Source organism: Phocoena phocoena, chromosome 4 (assembly GCF_963924675.1).
Source record: "Phocoena phocoena chromosome 4, mPhoPho1.1, whole genome shotgun sequence".
Classification (NCBI taxonomy): domain Eukaryota; kingdom Metazoa; phylum Chordata; class Mammalia; order Artiodactyla; family Phocoenidae; genus Phocoena; species Phocoena phocoena.
Genome location: NC_089222.1, coordinates 139,787,674 through 139,814,952, shown reverse-complemented (window position 1 = coordinate 139,814,952; position 27,279 = coordinate 139,787,674). Strand labels below are relative to the sequence as shown.

The 27,279-nt window shown below is 44.5% G+C and overlaps 1 protein-coding gene across 5 annotated transcripts in view; it reads left to right on the top strand.

The window, feature by feature from the left end:
• Positions 1–27,279, top strand: part of ERG (ETS transcription factor ERG) — a 109,877-nt gene that overhangs the window by 25,552 nt on the left and 57,046 nt on the right. For 2 of the 5 annotated variants that reach the window (XM_065875759.1, XM_065875757.1), the window contains exons 1-2: positions 20,578–20,586; positions 21,742–21,959. In XM_065875759.1, coding sequence (XP_065731831.1) covers positions 21,820–21,959 — 140 coding nt within the window. In that variant the 5' untranslated portion in view covers positions 20,578–20,586; positions 21,742–21,819. Of the gene's footprint in view, positions 1–20,577; positions 20,587–21,729; positions 21,960–27,279 lie in introns of those variants that run through there. The other 3 variants (XM_065875755.1, XM_065875756.1, XM_065875758.1) reach the window with 2 other exon arrangements.

Genomic DNA, 27,279 nt, shown 5'->3' with positions numbered 1-27,279 from the left:
TGTACATTATACACTAATCATACATGCTAGGCAATCAAAGAAGGCAGGTAAAAGAGAATGATAGGGAGGAGGGTGGTTTTGGAAGGAGAATCAGGTGATCTGTTCTGAACCTGTTAGGTCTGAGGTGCTTTTTATTGTCTTTTTTCTTTTTTTTAAGCATAGTTGATTTACAATGTTGTGTTAGTTTCAGGTGTCCAGCACAGTGATTCTTTTTCAGATTCTTTTTCCTTATAGGTTATTATAAAATATTGAATATAGTTTCCAGTGCTATACAGTAGAATATATAAATATATATATATGTATATATATATATAAACTATACTTCGAAAAGATACATGCACCCCAATGTTCATAGCAGCACTATTTACAATAACCAAGACATGGAAGCAACCTAAATGTCCATCAACAGATGAATGAGTAAAGAAGATGTGGTATATATGTACAATGGAATACTACTCAGCCATAAAAAAAATGAAATAATGCCATTTGCAGCAACATGGATGAAACTAGAGATTATCATACTAAGTGAAGTAAGTCACACAGAGAAAGACAAATATCGTATGATATTGCTTATATGAAGTGCTTTTTAGACATTGAAAAACTAGCCTAATCCCTCTTTTCCTCAGTAGGTTTATTGAATACTACTATTTCCAAGTGTAATCAGAAAAGGAATTGCTTTTCTTCATTAACAGATAGATGGGGCTTTGAATCATATTCATTCATTCTTGCAGGCTAATGAATTCTCAGAATTTTTTATCTTAATGTTCAAATTCAGGAAAAGAGGAATTAAACAAAATTAAGCAATCAATGATGCTAAACTCTTTTTCTTTAACTTGTAGAAAACTAATTATAGCTTGGTCATTGAGTAATTTTATTATCAGCTTAGGATCTTTAATTAGGTTTAATTCTCATGATGAAGGTGTGGCCAGTTTACTCTGGAGAAGTAAGATGGGATAAGCATAAATGCTTAATGTGATTGGATATATCCAGAAAGAATGAGACTTTGGCCTCTAATGATTCTAGAAATGTATCATCCTTTGATGAGCTCTGTAGCTTTTGCCCTTCTCAACAGGAGGCAGTGTCGGAATTTTGGGCCAACAGTCTTCTTGGATTATGTAAAACTAAACCATATTTTGAAGGTGTCCTCGGTTCTGCCCACTGACTGCCAGATGCTCCCTCCATGGCCATGACAACCCAAAGGCTCCACATATTCCCAAACAGCCTCCTGCCTGGAGACAAGAGGCATTTGCCGTTCGCTGAGAACGCAGATGCACTCTATTCTGTAAGAGCTTTCTTTGTTTTCCCTTATTCTAATATTTCAATCAAGTGACAGAACTATTTACCCACTTTCATCACTGAATTTCATAATCTAATTTTAGCCTTCATACAAATGAACATATTTATAAAAAATTCTCTAATGTTTATGTATCATTCACTGGCCTCCACTCTGGTGAACTAAACTGCAGTATATAAAGCAGAATATACAAGCTGATTATAAGCTTGTAATATATACGCTAACTATATAAAGCAGAGAGTCGATATAGGATGTAGGGCTTTCTACCTGGAGTATAGTGAAACAGCATCGATTTCTGCAGGTTTGCCAATAGCATCACCTTGACTAGCTCGTCATCGTTGTCCAGTCTTATGAGACAATTTACAAAGTGTCTTCCACTTTAGCCTTTCTTGTTAGTACTTGGTGTAGACTATTCTACTATCACTGTGGGGGGATTTTAATAGACTCTTAGACAAAGAAACAAATAGAATTTAGTGGTGACGAAGGGGATTATACTGTTCGTTTAACTTTTTTTATGTTCTGAAAGCTGGGTCAGTTTTATTTGGTTCCTGGTACAAGGTTTTGCTTAGGAAGCTGTTTGACACATGTAATTATGAGATGTATATGTGGAAGAAAAGAGACACCACTGTAGAGTGAGGCCAGGTTTTACTATTTCTGGATCCCCTCAGCTAACCAGCATGTTAATGTCCAATGTGTATTGGGTAAGGTCATTGGAATTATGACAGGTAAAGAGACACAGGTAATCCTTACAAATAAATTATTTTTTTACTGTATGAATGGAAATAATTTTGAGAAAAAAATCCTACAACTTTGGTAGACTAGACAAAGCTATGGACCAGGATAGAGAATCCCCGATATTCCTTTCTTTCTGCCAGTTATCCATCACATTCAGTTGTACAAGTTAGCTCACCTACAGGAATTTTCATTCAATCAACTCTAAATAACAACCACGGTAATAGTGGAGAACACTTATGGAGTACTTATTATGTGCCAGACATTGTATTAAGTGTTTTGTTGATCAGAACAGATAAGACAGGGGCAGTCATTATGCACATTTCACAGCTAAGGACACAGCTACAGAGAGGTTAAGTAACCAAGGAGGGCTGCATTCATTCTGTGCCTGGGGATACAGAAGTGAATTTGATAACCTCCCTACCCTCCTAGAGCTTACAGTTTAATAACCTGAGACAGACAAATAAACCATGGTTATGCAATCAAGTTGTTCACAGATTGTAAACATCTGTATGCAATACACATGATAAAATTAAAAAGACAAATTCCTGGGGAAATCTTTGTAGCAGATATTTCAAGTGGTAATACCCATAATGTATAAAGATTATATTAGATCCAAATGAGATTGTGTATGTGCACATACGCTGTACAGCAGGAGGGAGTAAGAGTTATAATTCCTACCCCAGTGTTGCCTTACTAACACAAACATAGGCCTGCCCCCTTATTTCCTTTTTCAAGTAAAAGCAAGACATACTTAAAAGCTGCTTATAAATTCAGTTTTTCACTCAGTTTAGTTGAAAATAAACATGAAAAATAATTTGTCATAAAATGTGTCTCTTACAAATTAATATTGCCTAAAAGATATTAAAAGGAAACATTTCACAATATATCCTAAAAAGAAAGAGAATAGCCAAAAGCAATAAAATAAAACGATTCTGGGGGGAAGATGCAATTAACTATGTTCATATGTAGTCATTCATTTTTCTAGGACGGCAGGACCTTCCAAAGCAATAGAGCCCAGCTCACAAAGATGACGTGTATGAGCATTTGTGGCTGATTTTTTAATAAGATAACGGCATACAAATGGCAGGTGGATAGAACTGTCGGATCTTCTCGTAAGAGATGTTGAAATTGTATCACAGTGCACGGCACAAAGTAATGAGTCAGTACATGTTTGATGAGTGAATCAGTTAGTTCATGAGTGATAAGTATAATATTAAAAACATGTCCAAAGTCTGAAGAGGAGGTTGAACTTCACAGATTTCTTAGATTCTCTGACTGAAACTATTCTTGGTAGAAATGCTTCTATAATGGAAACTTCAGATCCATCAGAGGTCTCGGGGAGCTATGATCTGATTAGACGAGGGCCTGGGGGTGCGGTCTTCAAGTCACATTTTCTTCGTGAGGACACTGCATTTGTCCAGAGAGCGGGTTTATTTGGGGTGGCTTCATGGTGTGTGAAGTGAACCAAAGACTCTGCAAGGCTCCCTTTGAGTCACAGTTGACAAAGGGAAATCTAGAATGTTGCATCCCTGCCTCTGCTGTGGTGTATGGTTTAGCATCATTAACTGTGCTGATTAGGGTGGCCAGAACCTCAAAGTCATTCCGTGATCCTTGTGAAAAAAGTCTTTAGGAACTGAGGCCAATGCTATGGGAATTTTGCAAAGCTTTGCTTGTCTCAGATTTAACTTTTGCTTTCAGAAAACAATTAAGTTCACAGTATCCTTGCCATGTTAACCCCAATTTCCACCCCCTCCGCCTCCATATCCAGGGAGGCACTTGTGTTTTCCATTGCCCAGAGCTTCAGAGCATCTTAACAGGCCAACGGGAGAGAAGCAGTCAGGCAGGTGGACCGTTCCCAGTTAGGAGAGAAGCACTGCTGATGAACTGACCAGTGGGGGATGAGGAAGGTGCAGATCCACGTAAAGAAAAATCTCATGCGCACACAGGCTATCCCTGGCTCTCCACCAACAAACCTTTCCCCTGAAGCACAGATAAGTCCCGATGTGGATGGAGAGGAGTTTCACCTTTTCCCCCTTTCTGCACCTAGCTGCAGATCATTGGCTGATGGCCAGTGAGATGTTTTAAGACAGCAGGAAGCTGGAGGGAGGAAGACAAAGGTTCCAGTACCTCCCAGAGTGGGTGACAGGCCACGGCATGACTGACTCTTGTTGGGCATGCATGTGGCCCATGGTCACGGATGACACACTGGCACACACACACTGCAAGTGTACTTTACATTTTGTTAACCAGGCTGATTTCTGCATCACGTGCCAGGAAGGCAAACATTTTATTTTTGGTATATGCAGATTTCACTTGGAATTAACCAATTGATTGTGTGATTTTGCATATGTACTGCTTTTCCGCTGTTTGAGCCCTGAGATGGTAACTACTGAGTAATTCTTGGAAGCCCCAAAGTCAAGGTGCAAATTAATGGATTTCTGTCTGGCCTCAGATCCAAGTCCTTTGAAGGTGGCGATTTGATGAGAGCACATTGACAGTTACAGAACCCACCTCTGTGTGCCTGCTGGGGGTTCCTTCTTCTTAGTTTCATGTCTCAAATCTCAACACACTTTCTCCTGAACTCCTTTCTGTCCTGCCCCTCCAACCCCACGGGTACGCCTGCCCCTGCTGCATCTCACTTGTTAGTATAATGCACTTGTTTTTTGAAAATGTGTTTCTTTTTTCTTTTTATCATCTTTATTGGAGTATAGTTACTTGACAATGTTGTGTCAGTTTCCTCTGTATAACAAAGTGAATCAGCTATATGTATACATATATCTCCATATCCCCTCCCTCTTGCATCTCCCTCCCACCCCTCTAGGTGGTCACAAAGCACCGAGGTGATCTCCCTGTGCTATGCGGCTTCCTCCCACTGGCTATCTATTTTACATTTGGTAGTGTACATATGTCCATGCCACTCTCTCACTTCGTCCCAGCTTACCCTTCTCCCTTCCCGTGTCCTCAAGTCCATTCTCTACATCTGCATCTTTATTCCTGTCCTGCCCCTAGGTTCTTCATAACCAGAAAATGTGTGTTTCTGATTTCACATTTTGATGTCCGACTGCTTGTTGGGAAACAGTATCATGTATAGAAGATCTGGGGCCAGCTTGGAGGAGAGAGGGTTGTTTGGGGCAACAGCACAAGAACCCAGTTCATTCCCTCCAGTGCACATGCCGGGAGTGTGCTTATTTCCTTGGAAACATTTGCAGCACAAGAATTTTACAGTAATGTGTTCTTGCACATGAACTTGAGCTGTGATATGTTTTTTCTGCTTTCATTTGTCTGGTCTTTCTCTTAACTACAAAGTGGGACCTCATCCAGATAAAGAACAAGGCCCTTAACTCAAGTGACTTGAATCCAAAGTTGAATCCTGATTCCCAGCAGCCCATCCAAATGTTTCTTGAATTAGTAGAATAGGAGGATTTTCCCACGAAGTCACAATGATGTAGGTCGTGCCTTGCCAAGTTAACCTGCCTCTTCTGGTTGATCGGAAGTTATCTTCATTGCTCAGGTCACTAACAAGTGAGTGCAGAAATAGTTTACAAGAATAACAAGCTGTAGACCCCTCTTTGCAGGATTTATGGGTTTCTAGGGGCCAGAAGATGTTGGGAAATCGGATTTTATTTTAGGGCAGGAGAGTGACAGTAGAATTTTTGTTCCAATAGAGAAAGGAGAGTATCTCTCCCTCCCTCCCCTCATTCTTTCCTTTCCTCCTTCCTACTTTCCTTCCTCCCTCCATCATGCAAGCAGTAGACAAACTCAGCACCACACTTGACACCTACATACTAAGAATTTATGCAATAGATATTCAGTGTGTGTGTGTGTCACTTTTACAGACACTGGTGAAACATCACTGAAAAAAACACCCCTGCCCTCATGGAGCCTGCATTCCCCCAGTCCTGATGCATCATTTCTCCCAGGTGTTTTGTCCTTCTACTAAAGTGATTACAGTCTGTCTAGAATAATAGACTTTGAGAATGATCCATCTTATATCACTACCGCCAGTGCCCACCCTAGTTGCTTTGCACATGGTGGGTACCCAACTACTTGTCATTTGAATCAGATACCTTGGAGAAATGGTTTTAAAATGAGATAGCTATGTGCAATCCCTAACAAGGATATAAACAGGGAGGATCTCCCAAGAGACGAGTTTAAAAATTAAAACAACCTGGTCATTAAGAAAAAAGGAGCGTGGTCCTTAGCATTAATTGAAGAGTGCCACCTGTGCATCCAAAGATGCACCAGATGTGCCAAAATGGGATCGCTGGGGGATGGGCAGGGAGTCTGTGCCTGGGCCCTGCAGCCCCTCGCCCGCAGGACCAGTTTCCCAGGCTGGCTCGGATCCGAAGCACAGCCAGCTTGGTAGTGGGTAGGTGGTCTTCAGTCTCCGCTGATTTCCTGCTGGTCTGGGTTCCCTCATGGACCTCCTCTAGTTTTGCCAAGAGGCATGCCACTTTCAAGAAGGCTCAGCTGGAAATAGATGTTTGTAGGTAGTTTGTAACTAGGTGGGGGTGGGCAACCTGCTTCTTTAGTAGATTCTGTCCAGTGTTGGGGGTCTGGGGCCAACACTTGGCAGATCAGTTGAGAGGCCAATAAAATGCTGATCCCTCCAACTCTTGGTGTTGTAAGTTCTTATGTTCCAAGTTGAACACATCACTAGGTCGAGATCAGATTTTCTGTTTTTCTTAATGAGAACTCTCTGTTGTTAACCTAAGGGGATGGCCAACAAACTTCCTTTTTTGTGGCACTTAGCTACTAAAAATATGTTCTTTATAAAGCATCTTATCACCATAAGACTGTGGGTTACTTCAGAGAAGAAAGATTAGGTCCTAGCCAGTTTACCTCTGTACAGCAGTGGTCCTCAAACTTGAGGTCTCAGGATCCTTGACACCCTGAAAAATGCCTCAGGACCCTAAAGGGCAGTGGTTAATATGGGTTATATCTGTTGATGTTTACTGAATTAGAAATAAAAATTGAGATGTTCTTAAAATATTTATTAATGAATTTATTTTAAAATAACAGTAATAAGCCCATTATATGTTAATTTAAATAACACATGGCTATGAAAAATCACTATCTTTTCCAAAAACACATTTAGTAAGAAGAGTCACATTGTTTTACATTTTTGCAAATCTCTTCGGCGTCTGGCTTAACAGCTGACAGCTGGATTCTCATATCTGCCCCTGCAGTTAATCTGTTGTACTATCACATGTCCTGTAGCTTCTGGCAAATTTCGCTGTACACCTGTGAGAGGATGAGCCGGGAAGATGCAAATAATATCCTAGCATGTCATGAAAACGGTCAAGCAGCAGATTCCCTGGAAGGGTCTTGGGACCCCAGGGGGTTCCTGGAACACACTTTGAGAACCACTGACTTATTGTTCTTATTCTGGTACCTGGCACTGTGCTAGGCAGTGAATTAAGTGGACACATTCTCTTGGGATTCCCTGGTGGTCCAGTGGTCTGCGCTTTCACTGCTGGGGCCCCAGTTCAATCCCTGATCAGGGAACTAGGATCCCGCACACCGCACAGCAGCCCCCCCGAAGAAAATGGACACGTTCTCTGCCCTGTTACGGGTTGAATTGTGTGCCCCTAAATTCATATGTGGGAGTCCTAACCCCCAGAACCTCAGAATGTGATCGTGTTTGGAGATCAGGTCTTTACAGAGGTAATCAAGATGAGGTCATGAGGTTGGGCCTGAAACCAATATGGCCACGTCCTTATAAAAAGGGGAGATTTGGACGCAGATACGGACATGCATAGAGGGAAGACTTTGTGAAGGCCCTGGGAGAAGACAGCCATCTACAAGCTAGGGAGGGAGGCCTGGAGCAGCTCATGGCCCTCAGAAGGAACCAACCCTGCCCACACTTTGAGTTTGGATTTCTGGCCTCCAGAACTGTGAGAGAATGAGTTTCTGTTGGTTAAGCCCCCCTAGTCTGTGGTATTTGGTTTCGCAGCCCTAGAAAACTAATACACAGACTATACACTGAATGTCGAGATTGGATTCAGAGATGGCTACGAGGCCTATGTTGATGACTTGAGAAAATTCCGCAGCAGAAGGGAAGTCGCTGTTATTATTATTAACCGGGAGGCACTTTCCACCAGATAGAGCTCGGAGAATTAGGGTTCTCCACCGGCAAGGACAATAAACAGTTCTTCTAAATGCCTCCTTCCTGAAGCACGCTTATCATTGTGTTTAAAGAGGAAATACCTGGTCATCTGCATCCCTGCTCAAGCCCTGAAACTTTCAGTCCAGCATGGGCGGGGGGGGGGTGGCAGCAGAAAGTGATGTTCTGGCCTGTCATTTGCCACCAGAGCTGCCAGAATCTGTGGGCCTCACACAGCTGACTTGGGATCAGGGGATCCCTTTGGTGCTGTGTTTCCTCTTGATTCCAGAGGTAGGGCTCCCTGAGGCTGCCCGTGAAGAGTGGTGGGGGCAGAGGAGCCTCAGGGAGGTATTTACTGTCTGTGCAAAACCTTTTAACAGCGGTCATGGCCATTTACAGACTCTCTGAATGAAAAACACATATTCTGAATTCCCACAGTTCCTCTGTATGATGACGAACAGAAGCCCCCACTGCATGGGGAGCAAAGGATGGCCGTAACATTTTGTGAGGTGGGGCTTTTGGTGTACACGTGGTGTGCACGATACATGCATGCAAGTCACATTGAGCTTTGAAAATATTGGGCTGGCCAGAAAGTTCGTTGTGTTGGTGAATCCATTGTTCAATACAATTCTTGGTGAAAATGAAAAATGTCTTTTATTTTTACTTAAAACCGAACGAACATTTTGGCCAACCCAAAAATAAAACTCACTCTATAGCACAGGAAACTTTGTTCAGTGTTATGTGGTAGCCTAGATGGGAGGGGATACATGTATATGTATGGCTGAGTCCCTTTGCTGTGCACCTGAAACTATCACAACATTGTTAATCGGCTGTACTCCAATATAAAATAAAAAGTTAAAAAAAAAAGAAAATAATAAAACTCAAAAGATAGAAAGTATTTTCTTTGCACAGCCCATACGAGGTGGAAAATATTAGTATATCTTAGGAAAGAAGACAATCCCTGGGCTTTTAGCCAAGACATCTAGAGAGGCTCCCATTTCACTCCCAGTACTGCCCAGGTCCTGCCAACGACCCCCAGCCGCAACTGGCTTACCTCCTTGTCCACTGCTAGCGCTTCCTGTCCCTTCTCTCCTGTGACAATACTTCCTCCATGGCTGTTCCTGAGCCCTGTGTCCCACCCTCAAACCACCTCTGGCCTTGTTCTGTTATCGCTGGGCCTCCTTCAAGTTTGCTTAGGGCTCGCCTCCTCCAAGAAGACCTCCCTGACCACTCTAATTAAAAGAAGTAGTCTGCCCTCTCCCCCTCCCCCTTCTCACCCAGCCCTACCTTTTCTTTCTTTTGGGAAACTTAGACCACCCTCTCACCCAGTTCTCCACACTTAAATGTGCCTGCCATTCCCCTTGTGAATCTTGTTGAATAGGGTTTTGATTCAGTAGCTCTGGGTTGGGGCCTGGGATTCTGCTTCTCTGTCAAAGTCCCAGGTGATGCTGATGCTGCTGGTCCAAGGATCAGACTTTGAAAAGCAAGGTTCACAGTTCTTTACACCTTGTTTAAATTTTTAAAGTGTCCCTCTGCTTGCAAATAGTGATCAGTGCAAGTCTACCAGACTGGAAGACAGGACGGCAAATCATCTTTTGTACTAAGTAAGTTGCCCTTTTAAGTAGATGTGCCCCCTCCCCATAAGGCTCATTATGCAAAATAGATGGGTGGGTGACAGGAAACTCCACCCCCTCGGAAAGGAGATACATCTGCACAGACCTCGCACCTGTCCAGCAGCTCTCTTTGTGCCTGTACATGTATATGACACTGCACACAGTTCTGAGCCCTGGAGACTTCCTCTTTCTCCTGGAAAAGTGGGTAGACATAGACATTCATGGTTCTGCTTCCTCCCTGGGGATTCAGCATAATAAGTAAAGAGGTCCAAGTAAAGAGACAATCTAAAAACCGAAGTTTAGACCCTGGGGTAGATAGACATCATGAAGATTTTCAGGCCACCAAGCTTTTCTGCAGGTTAGAGTGGTTTTGGTAGGAACGGATCTACAGATTTTTAAAGAGACCAATTTACAGAGGGGCTCAGGAGAGCCTCATTGCGTATGATATATGTATACGTAGTTTGAAATTGTTGGACGAGTTTGCAGTGCATAATTCAAACGTATTAGGTTTTGAGGTCAACACTCCCAGAATTGTAAAAATCGGGTCTCGCTGGTAACCAGCTGGTTGGTGCATGAAAAGTGTTCTGATGACAGGGTCCTCTCTCGTGCCCTGAACTACATGATAGAGATTGAGCTCAGCGCAGAGCAGGAACAAAGGTCATGATACCCTAGCTCCTGGGTCCCCTTCCTGTGCAGCCACCAGCACGGATTTATGTGCTAGAAAATCTGGTGCAAAGCACAGGCTTAGCCTCCCAGCCCCAGGGACAGAGGCGTCATCATTCGTGGAGCCGAAGTGAGGGTTGGCAGGGCTGGTCCCTCACCGTGGGTGAGCTCTCAGCTCTTTCCACAATGGGAGTTGGTGTCTAAGAAAAAGAAAATGTTCGTGTTCATGTCTGCTTTATACGTTGTGTGGCCCTTGACAACAGTTACTTGGGAATGAGGATGGAAAGGAGAGGAAGGAGGTCCCTGGAGCACCTTGGGAAAAGTGAGGGCTTCTTACATATGCTCCCTCCCGCCACGAGACTCCCAATCTCTGTAAGGCTTTTTGTTAGTAGAACTGTATTTTATTGTGGCTGATGTGTTTTCTGAACAGACCCAGAGTTCCCATGCAGGAGATTAGGTCCTAATGGCAGTTGAAGACATGAAATGAGCTCTCAGGGTCTTGACTACCCTCCCACCATGAGCATGGAAGAAGTTATCCAGAGGAAATTAAAACCCAGGGCAGCCTGGAAAGAGCCCATAGTTCACTCTGAACCTGAACTCATAGGAACTTTCGGCAGCTCCCCAGGTGATAGGTTTTCCCCTTAGGCACGTAGCTGCTCAGAGATGGAGAAGGTGGGGCCTGTGGTTTGGGCCCAGCAGGAAGAGAATGTCACCAGTTAAATACAGTAGATTTCATCTTGGTGCAAGGAGGGACCTCAGGAAGGAAACATCAGGAGACCAGACCCTCATGTAACAGACGAGGAGGCCGTGGCTGCAGGGCACGAGGCACAGGGAGCAGTTGCATCTCACATCAGTGACCTTGTGTTCCTGTTGCCCCTTTTAGATTCCCACATGCCCATCCCGACACTTGCAGAGTGCATCTGGTACTGTGCACCCATTTTGGGGGGAACCGCATCACTTAATAAACTTAAGGGCTCCCTCTTTTATGGGGAATTTTGAGTTGGAAGTTTGAAGGCACGAGATAGGTACCTGATGCAAACGGGCTGAACCAGCCGCAGGCCTGGGGGCGGAGGCCAGCACATCTGCTGCTGCTATCTAATGCTTGCCAGCGTTTCCCATTGTGCCAAAATTTTCTCATGAATAAAATTCTTGGAATTTTCTCGAAAACAGTGAATCCATGTGTCAGAGATTCATGGATGAGACACATTCCAGATGTGCAGTGCACTGTGTTTTTAGCGTCTGAATGTATGTTTTGAAAAGGCCAAGCATAGAGCTGCCTGTTTGCATGGAGCTCCTGGAGGTGAGAGGTATGATGTGCCATCTCTCCCTTGGGGTTTAGAGAGGGCTGTTCCAATAGAGGAAAACTGCTAATGAACTTTGTCACACTGTGGGCATGGCGGTGCCCTTCTGAGGGTCCTCTGTGCCTCTTGGAACCTGAATCACTTGCAGCCCAACCTGGGTTGGGCTGAGTGAGCTTCAGAAATCAGAAGAGTAAAAGAGTTCCGTGAGCCTCTTAGCAAGACTGCCGTAGAATCACTTCCTTGTCCAAGTTTGTTAAAAATCTCATGAGGTTTTAGGGAAAGTTAAGATGAAAAGCATCGTGGATCCCACATCCTGGAAGAGAAGACTTTTTTGGGGAGTTTGAGGAACATCAGCTGTGTGCCGTGTACAATTTTAGGGAAATGAACGGGAATTGTGTTATGAGAACGTGGTATATTCATACAGTCACCTATTCATCCATTCATCCACTCATTTTGTAGAGAACAACAACATGCCAGGGTACGTACCAGCTGTTGAGGCCACAGTTTTCAACAGGTAATCCAGATCCCTTCCCACATAAAACTTACATTGAATTGACATCCAACAAACTAATGTAGAATTACAACCAAAAACCCATGTACAAACTGGACCGGGCACCATAAAGGCTAAATCACATTGGACTAAATGCTCTCGACAATAAAAGCAAAGATGCCAGCTCATCTTTCTCCCCATGTTAGATAAAGATACCTGACTTTTAAATTTAGTACTTAACAAAGAATGAGTGACTAATGGCATACAAGAGACAATGTACTTTTCCTGGCACGTGGCTTGTTAGAAGAATAGGATTTGAAATGGATAGTCCAAGCCACCGTCTTGAACCCCATGGAGAATTTGGGTCAGTCACATCAGCTTTCCAGGATGGGATAATAGTTGAAATGCAACATTAAGGCTTATAAAACCTTTTACATACACTAGCTCATTTGGCCCATTGGGAGCCCTGGTTGGGATAGGGGCAGCTCTTATCAACATCACCTTCATAGTTGAAGAAATTGAGACTCAAGCAAGGATAAGGCAGCAGGACTTAAACTTGAATATGCGAGTGTGCCAGGTTCATGTTATGAAGTGGATTCTGATTCAGCAGGGCTGCAGACACGCAGACTCTGCGTCTGTAACAAGCCCTCAGCAGCTCACGTGGGACTAAATTTGGAGCAGTGTGGGGTCGTGGAAGTCCCAGGGTGACCCAGTGACCAAGGGCAGCTTCCACCTCAGGTCTTCGGAGCCCCAATCCAGTGGCCACCACGCTCTACTGTGCTGTCTCCGACATTTTGGTGCATCTCCATTGTTTATCCTAAATTTGGTGATCAAAGTGAAAAGCAAATCATCTTTTCATCTCAAATGAGTTATTTCAAATGAGATACAAATAAGATGAAGGCTTTTGATGAAATTCTCTGAGTGTCACGTGATGACAGTGATTAGAAAAACACAGACAAGTATGGAAAGTCAGGAGTAGAATTCGCCCCCCACAAAACCAAGAGGGTGCAGAAGGATCCGAAGGGGGTAGTGCTGCATTCTTTGCACTCATTCTGACTTAAAACACACAAACAGGATGTTTCCACACATGTTTTTACACTTTTTTATTCATCTCTAAAGAAGGAAAGAAGGCTATGGGGGGAAAATGTGTTTCTTTGTAGGAAAACAAAGAAGCTATTAACATCACTTACACATTGTTTCTTTTGTTTTTTCAAAAATGACTTTACTGAGGCTTGATTGATGTACTAAAAAGCTGTACAGTATTTAACGTTTATAACTTAATAAGTTTGGAGATAAGTATCTACATATGAAACCATTACCACAATCAATGCCATAAACATATCCATCACCTACAAAAGCTTCCTCTTTCCCTATTTTATATATTTTTTGTGATAAGAACACTTAACATAAGATCTACTCTCTTAGCAAATTTGTGAGTATATGATACAGAATTGTTAACTATAGCAGGATGCTGTGCTGTAGAACCCAGAGACTTAACTCATCTTGCATGCCTGAAACCTGTACTCTCTGATGGCCAGGCTAAATATTCCTATCTCACCCTCCTTTCAAATGTTTCAAAGAGCATCTGCATAGAACTGAGAAAGTAAACAGAAGGGTTGTTTTAAAATTATGTTTGTTGGGTTTCTAATTTTTTGAGGTTCATTTAAATCTAGTTCTCCTTATGTGGAACCTAACTATTCTCTCCTTGACATTTTTCTACAATGCTCCAATCTCCGCAAGCATTCTAGGATTTGCGCTTAGCCATGGAATGCTTCTCTCCTTGCTTTGCTAGTGTTCATTTTCTAGTAAGTCATTTATTTCATATGTTGCCTAACTACGCAGAGTCCCTAGTTCAAGCCTACGTAGATTTCAGGTAAAACCCTGCAGTAATGTGCTCCAGGATCGTATGGCTGAGGCTATAGTGCCAGGGCGATTAGCTTCCAAACTCCTGGTCACTGGCTGCACACTTCATCTCACAAGTATATTTTCCTTTGTTCTGATGTGAAAAAAGTTTTTGGACCTACAGCATTAGGATGGGGATTTCGTATGATTTCATGACTTAGTTCTGTGGTTAATGGGAGCATCAACAAAATGTGATGTTAAGAAGCTGTTTGGATGCTAGGGACACACACACACACACACACACACACACACACACACACACACACAGGATCCTGCCCTGGAAATGCTCATATCTTCATAAAGGCAGCAGTTGGGGGAGAAGTATGTGAGCAAGAGAATTCCCAGGACTGGCTACGCTGCTCAGAGCCAAGGAGAAATCCGGTGAGTTCAGAGCAGGGAAATTCGTCTGAAGGTCATAAGGAGACTGGTTTCCAGATCAGTCTTTTCTTGAAGGGATTTGCTGAGGGGAGGAAAAGCACCTTCGAGTTTGAGAAAGAAACAAATCAAGGCAAAAAGGGAAGAATCCTGGTTTTCTACATCATTTAGGCACCATCTTCCCTAGGGGGTCTGCTGACCAATAAGGACTGTGTACAGGTCCTCTAAAGTGCTCAATGAGCAAAGATAGTAAGGATGGAGAGATAGATGGATATATATATATATATATATTGTGTGTTATGTAAATGTATGTATATGAATATGTATGTGTGTATGTAAATATATGCGTATATGTATGTATATGAATATGCATACATGTGTATGAATATGTGTATATGTATGTATATGAATATGCATGTACAGATATGTATGTGCATACGTATATTTCAATATGTATGTGTATATGTGTGACTGTGTGTGAATATGCATGTGTGTGAATATGCATGTGTATGGATATGTGTCTATGTTTATGCATGTGTGTATGTGCATATGAATATGTATGTGTGTGAATACGAATATATTTATGTGTGTGTATGTATAGGCATGTATATGGAAATTGACATGTGTATACGAATATGTGTATGTGTGTGTGAGTATGCATACATGTGCGTATGAATATGTATGTGTGTGCATGTATATGAATATATTTGTATGTCTGTATCTCTGCACCAGTCCTGGGTTTCATTCTCTTAGCGCTGGGCTGGTACTGCAGTTGTAAACGTGTTTGATACTGAAGCGATACCACATTGGGGAAACACTCTCTTTAGATGGACTTCATTTGCCTACATACATTTTTCCTTTGAGGTTAATCCAAGATTTTTATATTTTTGAAGGACTAAAATAGCAATGTGTTAAATGAGAAAAACGTGAGCACAAAGCTAGATGCTGCATTTAATATATGATTTTAATGTTTCCTCCGCTGAAGAATTAAGGAAAGAAAATAATATCAAGACGGGGCAAAATGATTCCCACTCAGCCTGACAATGCATCTTTTAACTCACACTGTTTGGCTTTTTTTGTGTTGTAATTAAAAGATACCGGTCAGAGGAAGTTTCTCATCCCATGAGATGTTGGCAATATTCAAATGCAAAAATATACACGTTGAGAATAAAATTCTGGAAGGATTGGCCTTTTGTTGGGCACATGGAGTGGAGGTCTTTCCTAGAGACGTATTTGTGTTGCTTTTTTATCCTCTGAATGTGATTAGGAGTAGACTTTCCAGAAGCATCTACTGCATGCACTCTGCCTTGAAGAGAAGCTATAAACAATTGTTTTCGTTTTTGTTTTTGTGGTACGCGGGCCTCTCCTGTTGCGGAGCACAAGCTCCGGACGCGCAGGCTTATCGGCCATGGCTCACGGGCCCAGCCACTCCGCGGCATGTGGGATCTTCCTGGACCGGGACACGAACCCGTGTCCCCTGCATCAGCAGGCAGACTCTCAACCACTGCGCCACCAGGGAAGCCCGAGAAGCTATAAACAACTGGGCTTGAGACAGCCTAATAAATAGTTTTCCAGTATCATTAGGTCTGCAGACATCCATTTAAGGCCACCACGTGCACTGGCTCTAACATTTATAAATGGTGTTCCTACCTGCCCTATTCTTCCCTTGCAGTATTGATTGAGAAGCCAGGCATCCTCCTGCAATGAACACACCCCAATACACGGCCATCAATTTGGGTCTGAATTATCTGATTAACCAATGAAAAGAACAGGTTTGTTGATTTAAACTATTAAGTAAGAAAGACTAATTAAACGTATCTGGGACCTATTGCTACATAGCTTTTAGCCTCATAAGAGAGCGTGTTGTACTCAGGAATTTCCCTCCTAGTTTCCAACAGGCTTTCCACTTACTCTCCTGATCCTTTAATTCCATCGAAGTCCTGGGATTCTGGGCATTTATCCCCTCAGCCTTCTCCCACCTCTTCCCTCCACCAGCCTCTCTCTTTCTAGGTGGTTCCGTCTCTTATTTGTGCTGTCAGCTCTGCTCTTCCACAGCTGTTTCAAGGCGGTGAAGCCCTGTGCATCTGACCTCCATCAGCCCAACCTATTCTTTCTCTGGTCACACCCAGAGTGGCGAGTGTACAGCCTCAGGGAGTGATTCCACTCCCCAACACGAACGCTGATGCTACCTTGTCCTCATGTTGACATTACCCTTCTTCCCAATCCTGCTTTCTCACCTGTGGGCAGGAATGACACCTGACCTTATAAGACTATTGTCAGGACTGTATTTCATAAAATTAAGATGTCATTGATGATAAAACGAACCATTATTTTACCGGCCGTGAAAGGAGAAGAGATGCTGCCAATAACCCATGACATGCCATCGATGGTGAGATGCATCCAGATTTCAGAGCTCGTAAAATGTGAAAAAAGGTGTATCTTAAAATCAGTGTAATAAGATTGAAAGGGATACTGCATATGAAGTGCTTACCAAGGTAACCTGGTTTATTATGTGATGGATCAGCTGTTTATGAGTCAAGAGACTGTGGCTAAAGATGGCTTATTCATCGCAGTGTAAGCAGTTATGTGATGTTCCAGATTCTGATTGGTTATGTGTGTGGGGGAAAGGCAGACTATTGATTTAAGATGACCTTGGCTTCCTAAAGTGTATTGTGATACCAGAGACTTCTATAAGAATTTTTTTTTCTAAAGCATGACCATAATCTTAACATGCTTGTTCCACTTAGTTTTTCCATTTGTTTTTCATAACTATTTGAGGCACCTAAGACTTGAGGAAACTGAGGGTGAATTTGGGAATCCTGTTCCCTGGACGCCTAGTTCTGGCCGTCCTCTGGATTTTTGAAAACGACGTAAGGATCATTTCCCTGTGTATGCTCCACTGGCTCCAGCTGTGAAAGAGAGCCGATCATTCCTTAAGACTTTCTTAGTTTCAACATTTTACCACGCCCAGATTTTCATGAAAATTTAAGTATGTTGGGTTCTCTGGATTGACATTTCAGTGTTTTTATGAACCATGGGGATCAAAAGTTAAGAGCAAAATTGAGCCCAGACCCTTATTTTATAATTCTTTTGCTGGAAACATAGGAGCCTCTCAAACTATTCATCTGTTACAGAAAAAAATTCATCTGTTTTAGGCTGTCTGAAATCATTTGCTGGAAATGTCAGTATGCTTAAAAGTGCGTTCGACTTTTAATTTTTTTAAAAAATCTAAGCATTTTGGAACCTTTGTTTTACCCAAATCTAGTTACTTAAAAATAGAATCGTATTTTAGTCTCATGTATGAAATATAATCTAGTTGAGTTCTCTTCACTTTCTAGAACTGTCAGTCAACTGTGATGACCAAAATCTGAAGAAGTGGTCCTCACATGTCATTGGTGCATATTCAGTATTCAAATGAAATAATAAACATTGTATACTAACACGGCGGTCCCTTTTGTTTGGGGGCAGTTCGCTTAGAATTTATGCATTTCTCATAAGTTCATGAAAAATGGCATTGGTAGCCTGCCACTGGGCACATCAAAATATCCCAGCTTTCCTGGGGCTACAGAAAAGAACACCCCGCACACACGCACACACCAATCTAAAGTTCATGTCTTTTTATAGTAACACAGAGGTGGGCATATTAATTAATTATGCCACATTTCTGCCAGGTTTGGACTTTTTTTTTTGAGTTCTCTGTCATAAAGCAGCCAAAGCAGTTTGCAAGTCCCCACGTCTGGCCGAAGGTGCTGAGGGAATAAGCCATACATGTTACCTAGGGCGTCTGCCGACAGCTTTGGCAGGTAGGCAGGTAGGTAGGTGAGATGACCACAGACAAGGAGGGAAGCCAGATGGCAGGGAAGCAGGGACAGCATCCGTCGAGGCCAGGAAGAGTCACTTGCAGAGCTACAGTTGAGGGACTCATGTGTTCCTGGTTACCAGCCTGTGTGTAGCGATCCATTCTGGTTTTAATCCTACTAGGCTAGATCCTTTCCCTGCTTTGAAGTCCCAGTGCTGCTGGGGAGGGAGAATCCTATGCTTCAGCCTCTGTCGTTCATACTGCAACCAAAGGGATGATGAAACCTACATGTAATATACAAAGTCAAGTGGGTGAACAAAGCCATGCTGTTGGTACATAGCATTTGTTTGCTTCTAAAGAACAGCAGTTAATTTTCGTGGTCCTCTTTGAAGCAGGTCTCTGAAGACCACCCTTCAGCTTCTTTTGACTCCTCCATTGTTTAGATGTGCTAAGTTAGCGCGCACGTGTGTGTGTGTGTGTGTGTATGTGTGTGAGTGAGATATTCCATTTATTCATTTGTTTCCTTTTCCTGACTTGTACTTAACCCTAGGTGCTTGCCTGCCTTGGTTTAATTAGCATCACTTTGGGGCATGGGCTGTCTTTCCAGAATATGGACTGTGTTTCACCCCTTTGGAAATGAAACGTTTATCCTGAAGCGTCCTCATTTTTAGACTGCTTCTCCTCTAGCGAACAAAAGCAACTTTTGATATTCTGAAGTATATGGCCTTTCTCATTTTTATTCAGTACTGACTTGGAGGAGAATTTTAAGATACGAAGAAAAGATGTGTGTTCCGCCCCCACCCCCCCCCCCCCACCGGCTTATCTCTAGCTTTTGTAGATTTTTTTTTTTCCTAAATCGATCTCAATTAACTTTGATTTCTTTCTTTAGAAAACCATGTGGTGGAAAAATGCTTTGCCAGATGTGAGAATGGGTTCCTCCCCCTCCAAGCACACACTGAAGCCTGGTTTCAGTTCTAGTATTTTGGTCCAGTTTTTAAATATTAAGCTACATTTATTTGTTCATTGGTTGTGTTTGTGAGAATATCCTACTTTATCTTGGGGAGATACTCATATTTTAACGTTGTTACTCTTTTTGTTGTGAAAGCCATTTTCTTCTCATTTGTGATTTAAAGGTTAGCCTGCTCCTTATATCTAACCTGTTTCTACCAATTTCTGATACACATCACACATTTATTCATGTTTCTCTTCACCGGTGAGCCAACGCTGACATTACATAGCATGGTATTCCCCTCCGAGGCTTGGTGGAGTCTGCAGGACCCGGCGGGAGAATGGAGGCAGGCTTCAGCCTTGTTTTTTGCTCTGAGTGCGTAAAACCATTCCATCCAGCGCTGCGATGGGAAAGGAGACCCTGTCTTGCACAATTTATTGAAGAAGCTATAATTTTGCCTTTATTAATTAGCAGGACTGTACTAAGTCCGTGGTGCCGATTTGACTTTTAAACCCATGTCTGTGAGTTTAGATTCCTTACATCCCCTCACTCCGTTTGTGACTGGAAGAGAGAGCCATGTGACTCAGGCTCCCCCGCCAAATCTACCGTGCCCATTTCTCGGATTGTTGCCGTCTGTTTGTTGATGCATTTGCTTTTGCTGGCGGTTCAAGATGCCTTCCTTTTTTCTTTTCTTCCTTGTGCCTGGTTCTGATTCTCTGGCTGGCACAACCCACCCTTTTCTACATTTTGAGTTATTGTTTAAACCCCCAACTTACTCTTTCCCAAACTGTCACAGGGCTGCGATTCTAAGAGATTTTAGAGATACCGTGGCGGTGGGTGGTGGCGGGGGGTGGTTATCCATGCACAGACACCTGGCCTCCACTCTGAGAGCCAGAGCATTGAGATTGTTCCTTTTGATTCTCCCTGCTCACTGGTTCACAGCACCGTGTGCCTGGCAGTGAAGTTCAGGTACTCGGGGAGTGATGAAGAAGTTGGTCCCTGGGTAGATAGGGGATGGAGTGGGGGAGGACACACTGGATTGGTGGGGGGTGCTTTGTGAAATTGCATGTGTTCCCTAAAGATTCGGACACTTCTGCGTAAGGAGGTGGGGTGGGGGGACTTCTGTCTTAGAAAGGCTGCTTCGTAGGGCTCTATTATTAACGTGGGTGGGGGGAACATCCTTACTTATTTAAGTATCAATTCAAAGAATAAGAAAGGAGTGCTAATGTAGACAATTATCGGCAACCAAGGAACATAAGAAGGGCCTCCTAGGCTGTGGGGATAGGAGGGAACTGAAGATAAAACACTCACCAGTGTGTTCACTAAATCCCTGCTTTATCTTGGGCAGCTCACCTCAAGGTGAGGTCTCAACCTTCCTGGGTCTCAGATTTTCCCATTTGGGGGATGAGGAGTTTGGACAAAAAGGTCTCCACAGTCCCCACTGGCTCCAAAGTTTCCATTTAAAAAACATGTGTGACCCAGACAGCATGTGCTTCTCACCAGCTGCATAGCAGTACCGAGGGTGCCCAAGGACTGAAGTAACCATGAACTATCACATGGATTTCTGTTTTGGTTATAGAAAACAAAATTGGATGGTCTCGTAGTTCTTCTGTGTAGTTGCTGCATGATACGTCATTCAAGTAGCTGGAATTTCCCAATCGAATTTGCCTTTGCTGGTTTGGCTGTAGAATGTCCGCCTAGCCATAGGCTAACCACTTGTTTGACTTAAAACCACAGAAGAATGCTCCAACAATGACACATTTCTATTTCTTCTCACCCAATCATGCAAAATGAGCAAAGATAGGAATAGAAAGTAAGGGGAAAAAAAAAAAAGAGCTAGTCAGCGATCTAGGTATTTTAAACATCTTGGTATTTGGAGACCTCTGGCTAATCACAGCTTTTTTTTTTTTTTTGGTTCATTTATCATCCAGATGTTCACCGTCATGGAAGCGCCACTTGAAACTATTTCAGCTAAGAACTTAGAAGTGGAAAAATTCGTACCTTTGTCTCTTTGTCCTTTGGTGCCCCATTTCCCCCTCACTCTTCTAAGTAGCTCTTCTTCAAAATCTCCTGGGAATGTGGCAGTTTTGCCAGATGCTTAGGTGTTAGCCGTCACATGTCTTTTTTAATCTTCACGACCATTCTGTACCCTGTCTGCTTGAATTATAGATTGCATTTGTCAAATAATGACACATGCAATTGGATGTCTTCTAAGACCTTTGAAATTCCACTTCCTTGAGTTGAGATTAAAATGGGTATTATCTGCACGGCTGTGGTCAAGGCTGGGATGTTTGGAGACCTGCACAAAAGTTTTTCTAGGTCGGCCAGTTCCAACTCTTACTGTCTCTAGGGGAAAGAAAGCCAGCTCCCTTTTGCTGCTGAAAGGTGGAAATGGATACCATAAAAACGACCTAAAAAGGGGGTCCCAGTTAGAAATGACCGTACAGTTAGCAACTTTTTGAAGCATGACTGTCCCTTGGAACGTCCTGACTGTGTGTTTCTTTGTGTGTCCAGGAAGCGTTATCGGTCGTGAGCGAGGACCAGTCATTGTTTGAGTGCGCATACGGCACGCCGCACCTGGCCAAGACGGACATGACCGCGTCCTCCTCCAGCGACTATGGACAGACATCCAAGATGAGCCCGCGTGTCCCTCAGCAGGACTGGCTGTCTCAACCCCCAGCCAGGGTCACCATCAAGATGGAATGTAACCCTAACCAGGTGAACGGCTCAAGGTAAGGAGACGGCCGGCTCTTGCTCTCCCAGACCTCTGGTTTTCCCACCCCTTGAAAAGGCAAAGTGGAAATTGATCACGCTTCCCCCAAGATGGTTTCAGAAACTCAGGGCATTGAACAGTAACACTGGGCAATGCTGAGAAAATGTGTTCTCCAGTGGTTTGCGTGGAGGATAGAGGTTGTAAAACCAGTAGTACATTTACCGAGAACTCGCTTTGAAGATGAGATGTTCAATTCCATTTCCCAGACGTGAGGGCTTTGTGGGAGGGGGCCTTGCCCACATATGGCAGAATTTGTCTCTGAGGTTTTTATTGCCTGGAAAGTAAAGCTGTCTTCTGTTTTCATGGAGGGAGAGTGTCAGCTAGTGGCCAGGCAGTGTAGCATATGTCCAAGCCGTATGACATTGCTAATGGACCTACTTCACCTACTTCCTGTGTCCTCCAGCCCCCCGCCCCCCAGCCTTCTCTCCTCTGTCATCTTCTTTGGATGCTTGCTTTTTCTTCTCATCTTTACTTACACTTAAAACCAAGCACCAGTGTCACCCATAAGTATTAACTCTCCTGAGTTTGTCACAATAATGCTGCGGTCACCTAGAATGTATTAGTGAATTATCGAATGTATTATCCCTGACACTCAAAAGCATTTCTTTTTCTTTTTCTAAATTTATCTGTTTATTTATTTTTGTCTGCGTTGGGTCTTCGTTGCTGCGCACGGGCTTTTCTCTAGTTGCAGCGAGCAGGGGCTTCTCATTGCGGTGGCTTCTCTTGCTGCGGAGCGCAAGGCTCTAGGCACGTGGGCTTCAGTAGTTGTGGCACATGGGCTCAGTAGTTGTGGCTCATGGTCTCTAGAGCACAGGCTCAGTAGTTGTGGCGCACGGGCTTAGTTGCTCCATGGCATGTGGGATCTTCCCGGGCCAGGGCTTGAACCCGTGTCCCCGGCATCGGCAGGTGGATTCTTAACCAGTGCGCCACCAGGGAAGCCCACAAAAGCATTTCATTGGATGTAGTTTTGAAGAGTCAGGCTGATTTCAATTATGATATAATACCCCATATATATTCAGAAAGAATTGTATCAAATCTCAAGACAAAGAAAGAATAATTTCATTTAAATTTGTATGATCTGCCCAGAGTCACAAGAGCAGCTCACAATTTTTAGTGCTTTACTATGTATGAAGCCCTTTTACATCTGATGGCCTATCAGGCCTCTGGGCAGCCCTGTGAGGAATGCTTGTCCCCATTTGATGGATGAGGAAACTGAGATTCAGGCATTTTCTGGCTAACCCAAATCAGCACTTAAAGCAACTCAGAATTTGGATTCCAATCAAGGGTGTTTGACTCCACACCCAGTGCATTTTTCCCACTCTGTCGCAGCTATAATAGGCCCTTTTTGCTACGTATATATTTTAATGCGAAATATGTTTTTTATAAGTGTCATGTTTTATAAGTGCTGGAAACCATTGCATCAACTTCTAGTGTGGTGTCCGTGAAGGTGCCAAGTCACAGCCCTCAGAGGGAATGTCAACCATGAGGCTGGACGTGCCAAACAGGGAGATGGGAGGGGCCAGAACTTCCCTGGGCCCTGAGAAGTCAGTTCACTTCTGTGCGTCAAGTTTCTTCTTGAAAGTGGGAAAGATAATTCTGATGTTGCCTATTTGCTACAGCACTGGTCCTTTAAAGGGAATTCAAGCCAAGGCAGACCCATCTTAGACCTCATCAAGGGGCTAATTCCTAGATTTCTGAAAGGACCATGGTAGAAAAGGCAATCATAGGGTCCAGGATGCCAGAGTCCCGGCCAGTTCCTCGTTATATGTAAATATGTTACAGGTAGATCCTATCCATCTGATAGAATGGTTCCACTGACCAGTCGCTGTATCTGTTTCTGAGACTTGGAGGCATACAGGTTAATCCTGTTCTGAAGAAGGTAGCGGTGTTTATATAAAAGGGTAGTTGTGGAGCCAACCCTGTAAACATTGATGGATTCTATTTTTTGATGGAGTCACGTGATCCCAGGCATGCCGGGGCAGTCACGGTGGGAGCATTAAGAGCAAGATGCATTTCTAAAACGTTCTTCTTCCAAGGCTAGTTTCTACCTATGGGAGATACATTAGCATGTGTGTGTGCGCGCGTGCATGTGTGTGTGTGCGTGTGTGTGTGTGTGTGTGAGAGAGAGAGGGAGACTGTGTGTGCAAGGGAGAGATGATGAGAGGGATAGAGATGGAGATGGAGAGAGTGGAAGATAAATAATTAGAGAGGGAAAGAACGCTTTGGGCAGAGGGCACTGAGATGGTCTCCAGCTGGCAGCTGGCAGAGCGAGCCGTGCCCTGGCCCTTATTTGTGGAGTCTGGCCTAGGGCCAGCTCCAGGAATGCCAATCTGGATTTCGCAAGCCTCAGAAAGGAGACTGAATGAGGAGGTGAGAACAATGTTGCAGAAATGAAACTTTCTCTCCTTCTCGATGAATTTAAATAGATGAATGGATAAATAAGCAAACAAACAAACAAATAAACGAATAAATAAATAAATAAGAGAGAAGTGTGAATACCGGTTCCGTCAATGCCGGCCTGTGCTTCCCTTCAAGAGCTGATGTCCACCTGCCCTCCTGGCCAAGCCCTGGGGCCGCCTTCCCAGCCCGAGGTGGTCATCACAGGGATTCGCGATGGGTGGGGGGACTTGAGGTGACCCTGAGCCTGGCCTAGGGGCTTCAAGTCCCCAAGAAAGACACAGGCCGCCAGCAAGCTTCTCTGGCATTCCTCGGCCGGCTGACCTTGGAAAGCTTCTTGGCCGTTCGTCTGTCAGGCAGCTAGCTGCGAAGCTGCGGACTCAGGTGAGGGTCTCTTTCCTGGGAAAGGAAATCGTTTTTGGAGAAACTGGACCATTTTCTTGCAAGGGGACGATGGAAGCGTCAGTAGCTTCCACTCTCAGGCCCTCATGGAATCCTAAGATGCTCAGAATGCTCCCCTCAGAGGATGGTTAAAGGCAGTTCCAGCTTTGGGAGCAAACTGGGATGTGTTTCAGTGGCGGCTACCGAGGGAAGTCAGCCTTGTCATGGTCCTTGTCCTCCTCCTGGATGTCCGGTGGTGCTGGCCCAGCAGCCGCTGCCCGGGAGGCGGGCACGGATGCCTGCATTTGCCTGGTAACTTGATGGGAAATGGCAAGCCTGGTGTGGAGCAAGGGGAGAGGGGCACGGTGGTGAGGGGCACGGGGGGAGGAGGATGAGGGGGAGGAGCAGAGGGGGGAGGAGCACGAGGGGAGGAGCACGGGGGAGGAGTGTCGGGGGAGGAGCGTGGGGGGAGGAACACGGGGGAGGAGCAGAGGGGGAGGAGCACGGGGGTGAGGGGCACGGGGGTTAGGGGCGTGGGGGGAGGAGCAGAGGGGGGAGGAGTGTGGGGGAGGAGCACAGCTTGTGGAACTGAGCTATGATGCAGATGTCAGCTGGTCACCAAGTGCCCTCCTTCCCCTCACCGTGGAATGTTCTGGGGAAACAGGAGGCAGACATATATTGATCCTCTTTGTAGAAGAGTCTTTTGCCCGTCTTTTCCGAGCTCCGTGTGCTGGATCCAGCTCAGTGGGGCTGGTCTGGTGTGTCCGTCAGGGTTCTCCAGAGAAACAAAACCAGTGGAATGCACAATGAAGAGGTTTGCTGTAAGGAACTGGCTCACACAGTTGTGGAGGCTGTCAAGTCTTAGATCTGTAGGGTGTACCAGCAGGCTGGAAACTCAAGCAGGAGTAGCTGCAACAGTCTTTTTTTGTTTTTTCAAATTTATTTTATTTTTTTGTACAGCAGGTTCTTATGAGTTATTATTTTATACATATTAGTGTATACATGTCAATCCCAGTCTCCCAATTCATCCCATCCCTCCCCCGGCCGCTTTCCCCCCTTGGTGTCCATACGTTTGTTCTCTACGTCTGTGTCTCTGTTTCAGATGCAACAGTCTTGAGGCAGAATTCCTTCTTCCTTAGGGGAAGCTCCCGTTCTGTTCTTTAGACCTTCAATTGATGAGATGAGGCCCACCCACATTATCAAGGATAATCACCTTTATTTAAAATCAATGGTTGGTAGATGTTAACCGCATCTATGAAATACCTTCAGACCAACACCTCGATTGGCATGGGATTAAGTCACTGAGTGCAATGGCCTGGCCAGGTGGACACAGGACACCGACCACACCTGGTGCTTCTGGCCCCTTGGCTGGTCAGTGGTTAGTGGGGCCATTCCTTTCAGATTTGCAAATCAGCATTTCCTGAGGTAGCCAGTTCCCTGTCCCTGAAGGGGCTCAGCCTGGCTGGATGGGAAGTGTTGGGGGCTGTCGCACATCAGATTGATGGTCACCAGGACCGGCCTTCAGGCTGTGATCTTGTGGAATTTTGCAAGTGGGTGGTGAGTCTGCTCTTCAGAGCATAACGGGCTGCCCGAAGGGGCATGGAGGAAGGAAAAACTCAAAATTCATCAGTGGACCTAAGGCCCATTTCATCTCGAGGATTGGAAGAGGCCGGCAGACAGGGCTGCCTAGGATCAGATCCGCAGACTTTGCCAGCTTGCGGCGTGATCTTCACACGTGTCAGCTCCAGTTCCATAAAAGGGAACGTGGACCTGCATTGACTCTGCTTTCATTCTAGAGACCTTGAATGGGCACCTGGCTGTACCAGCTCTGCCCAAAGTGTCAGGGGGCAGAGACCCAGGTCATGGAGACAGGGATCCTCCCTGGAGGGGCTCGCGGCAGAGACACTGCAGAGGTGAGTGTGGTTGAGCACCAGGGACCAGGATGCAGCTCGTAAATGTGCCGCCTCCCTGCATCTTTCCGGAGATGCTGGCTGCCTCACCCACCACCTGGAAGCCCCAGGCCAGGGGTGCTGGGAGTTAGGGACCGCAGCAGGAAAGGAAGTGCATCTCCTGGCCCCCAGCCCAGTAGCTCCGTCTCATTGTCCTTGCTCTGAGCTTTTGTGTGGTGGGCTTCCGTACAGTACACTTGCCTCTTGAAGTCAAGTTCAGGGGGAGTTTACGTAAGTCAAAAATCGGACTTTGGCTGGAACGGGCAGGCTGTTACCTTTGTGGCCCCTTGGTGCTCTTTTGAAAACACCCCCCCCCTGGGGGGAGAGCCCCCTGTACAGCCTGGGCGTTGCCAGAACATGACCTAGCTCCTTCCGCATAAGATACGGTCCCTGGGAATGGTCCTGTCTGTCCCTATCGACTCATTACCCTTGGAAGAAAAGGCCAAGGCTTGGAGGAGGGAGGAACTGAATTTCCCAAGCAAGTGATGGAATTCTGCAAAACCTTAGCCCCAATGCGCACACAAGCTCCTGAAATGAAATACGAGTGGTGAA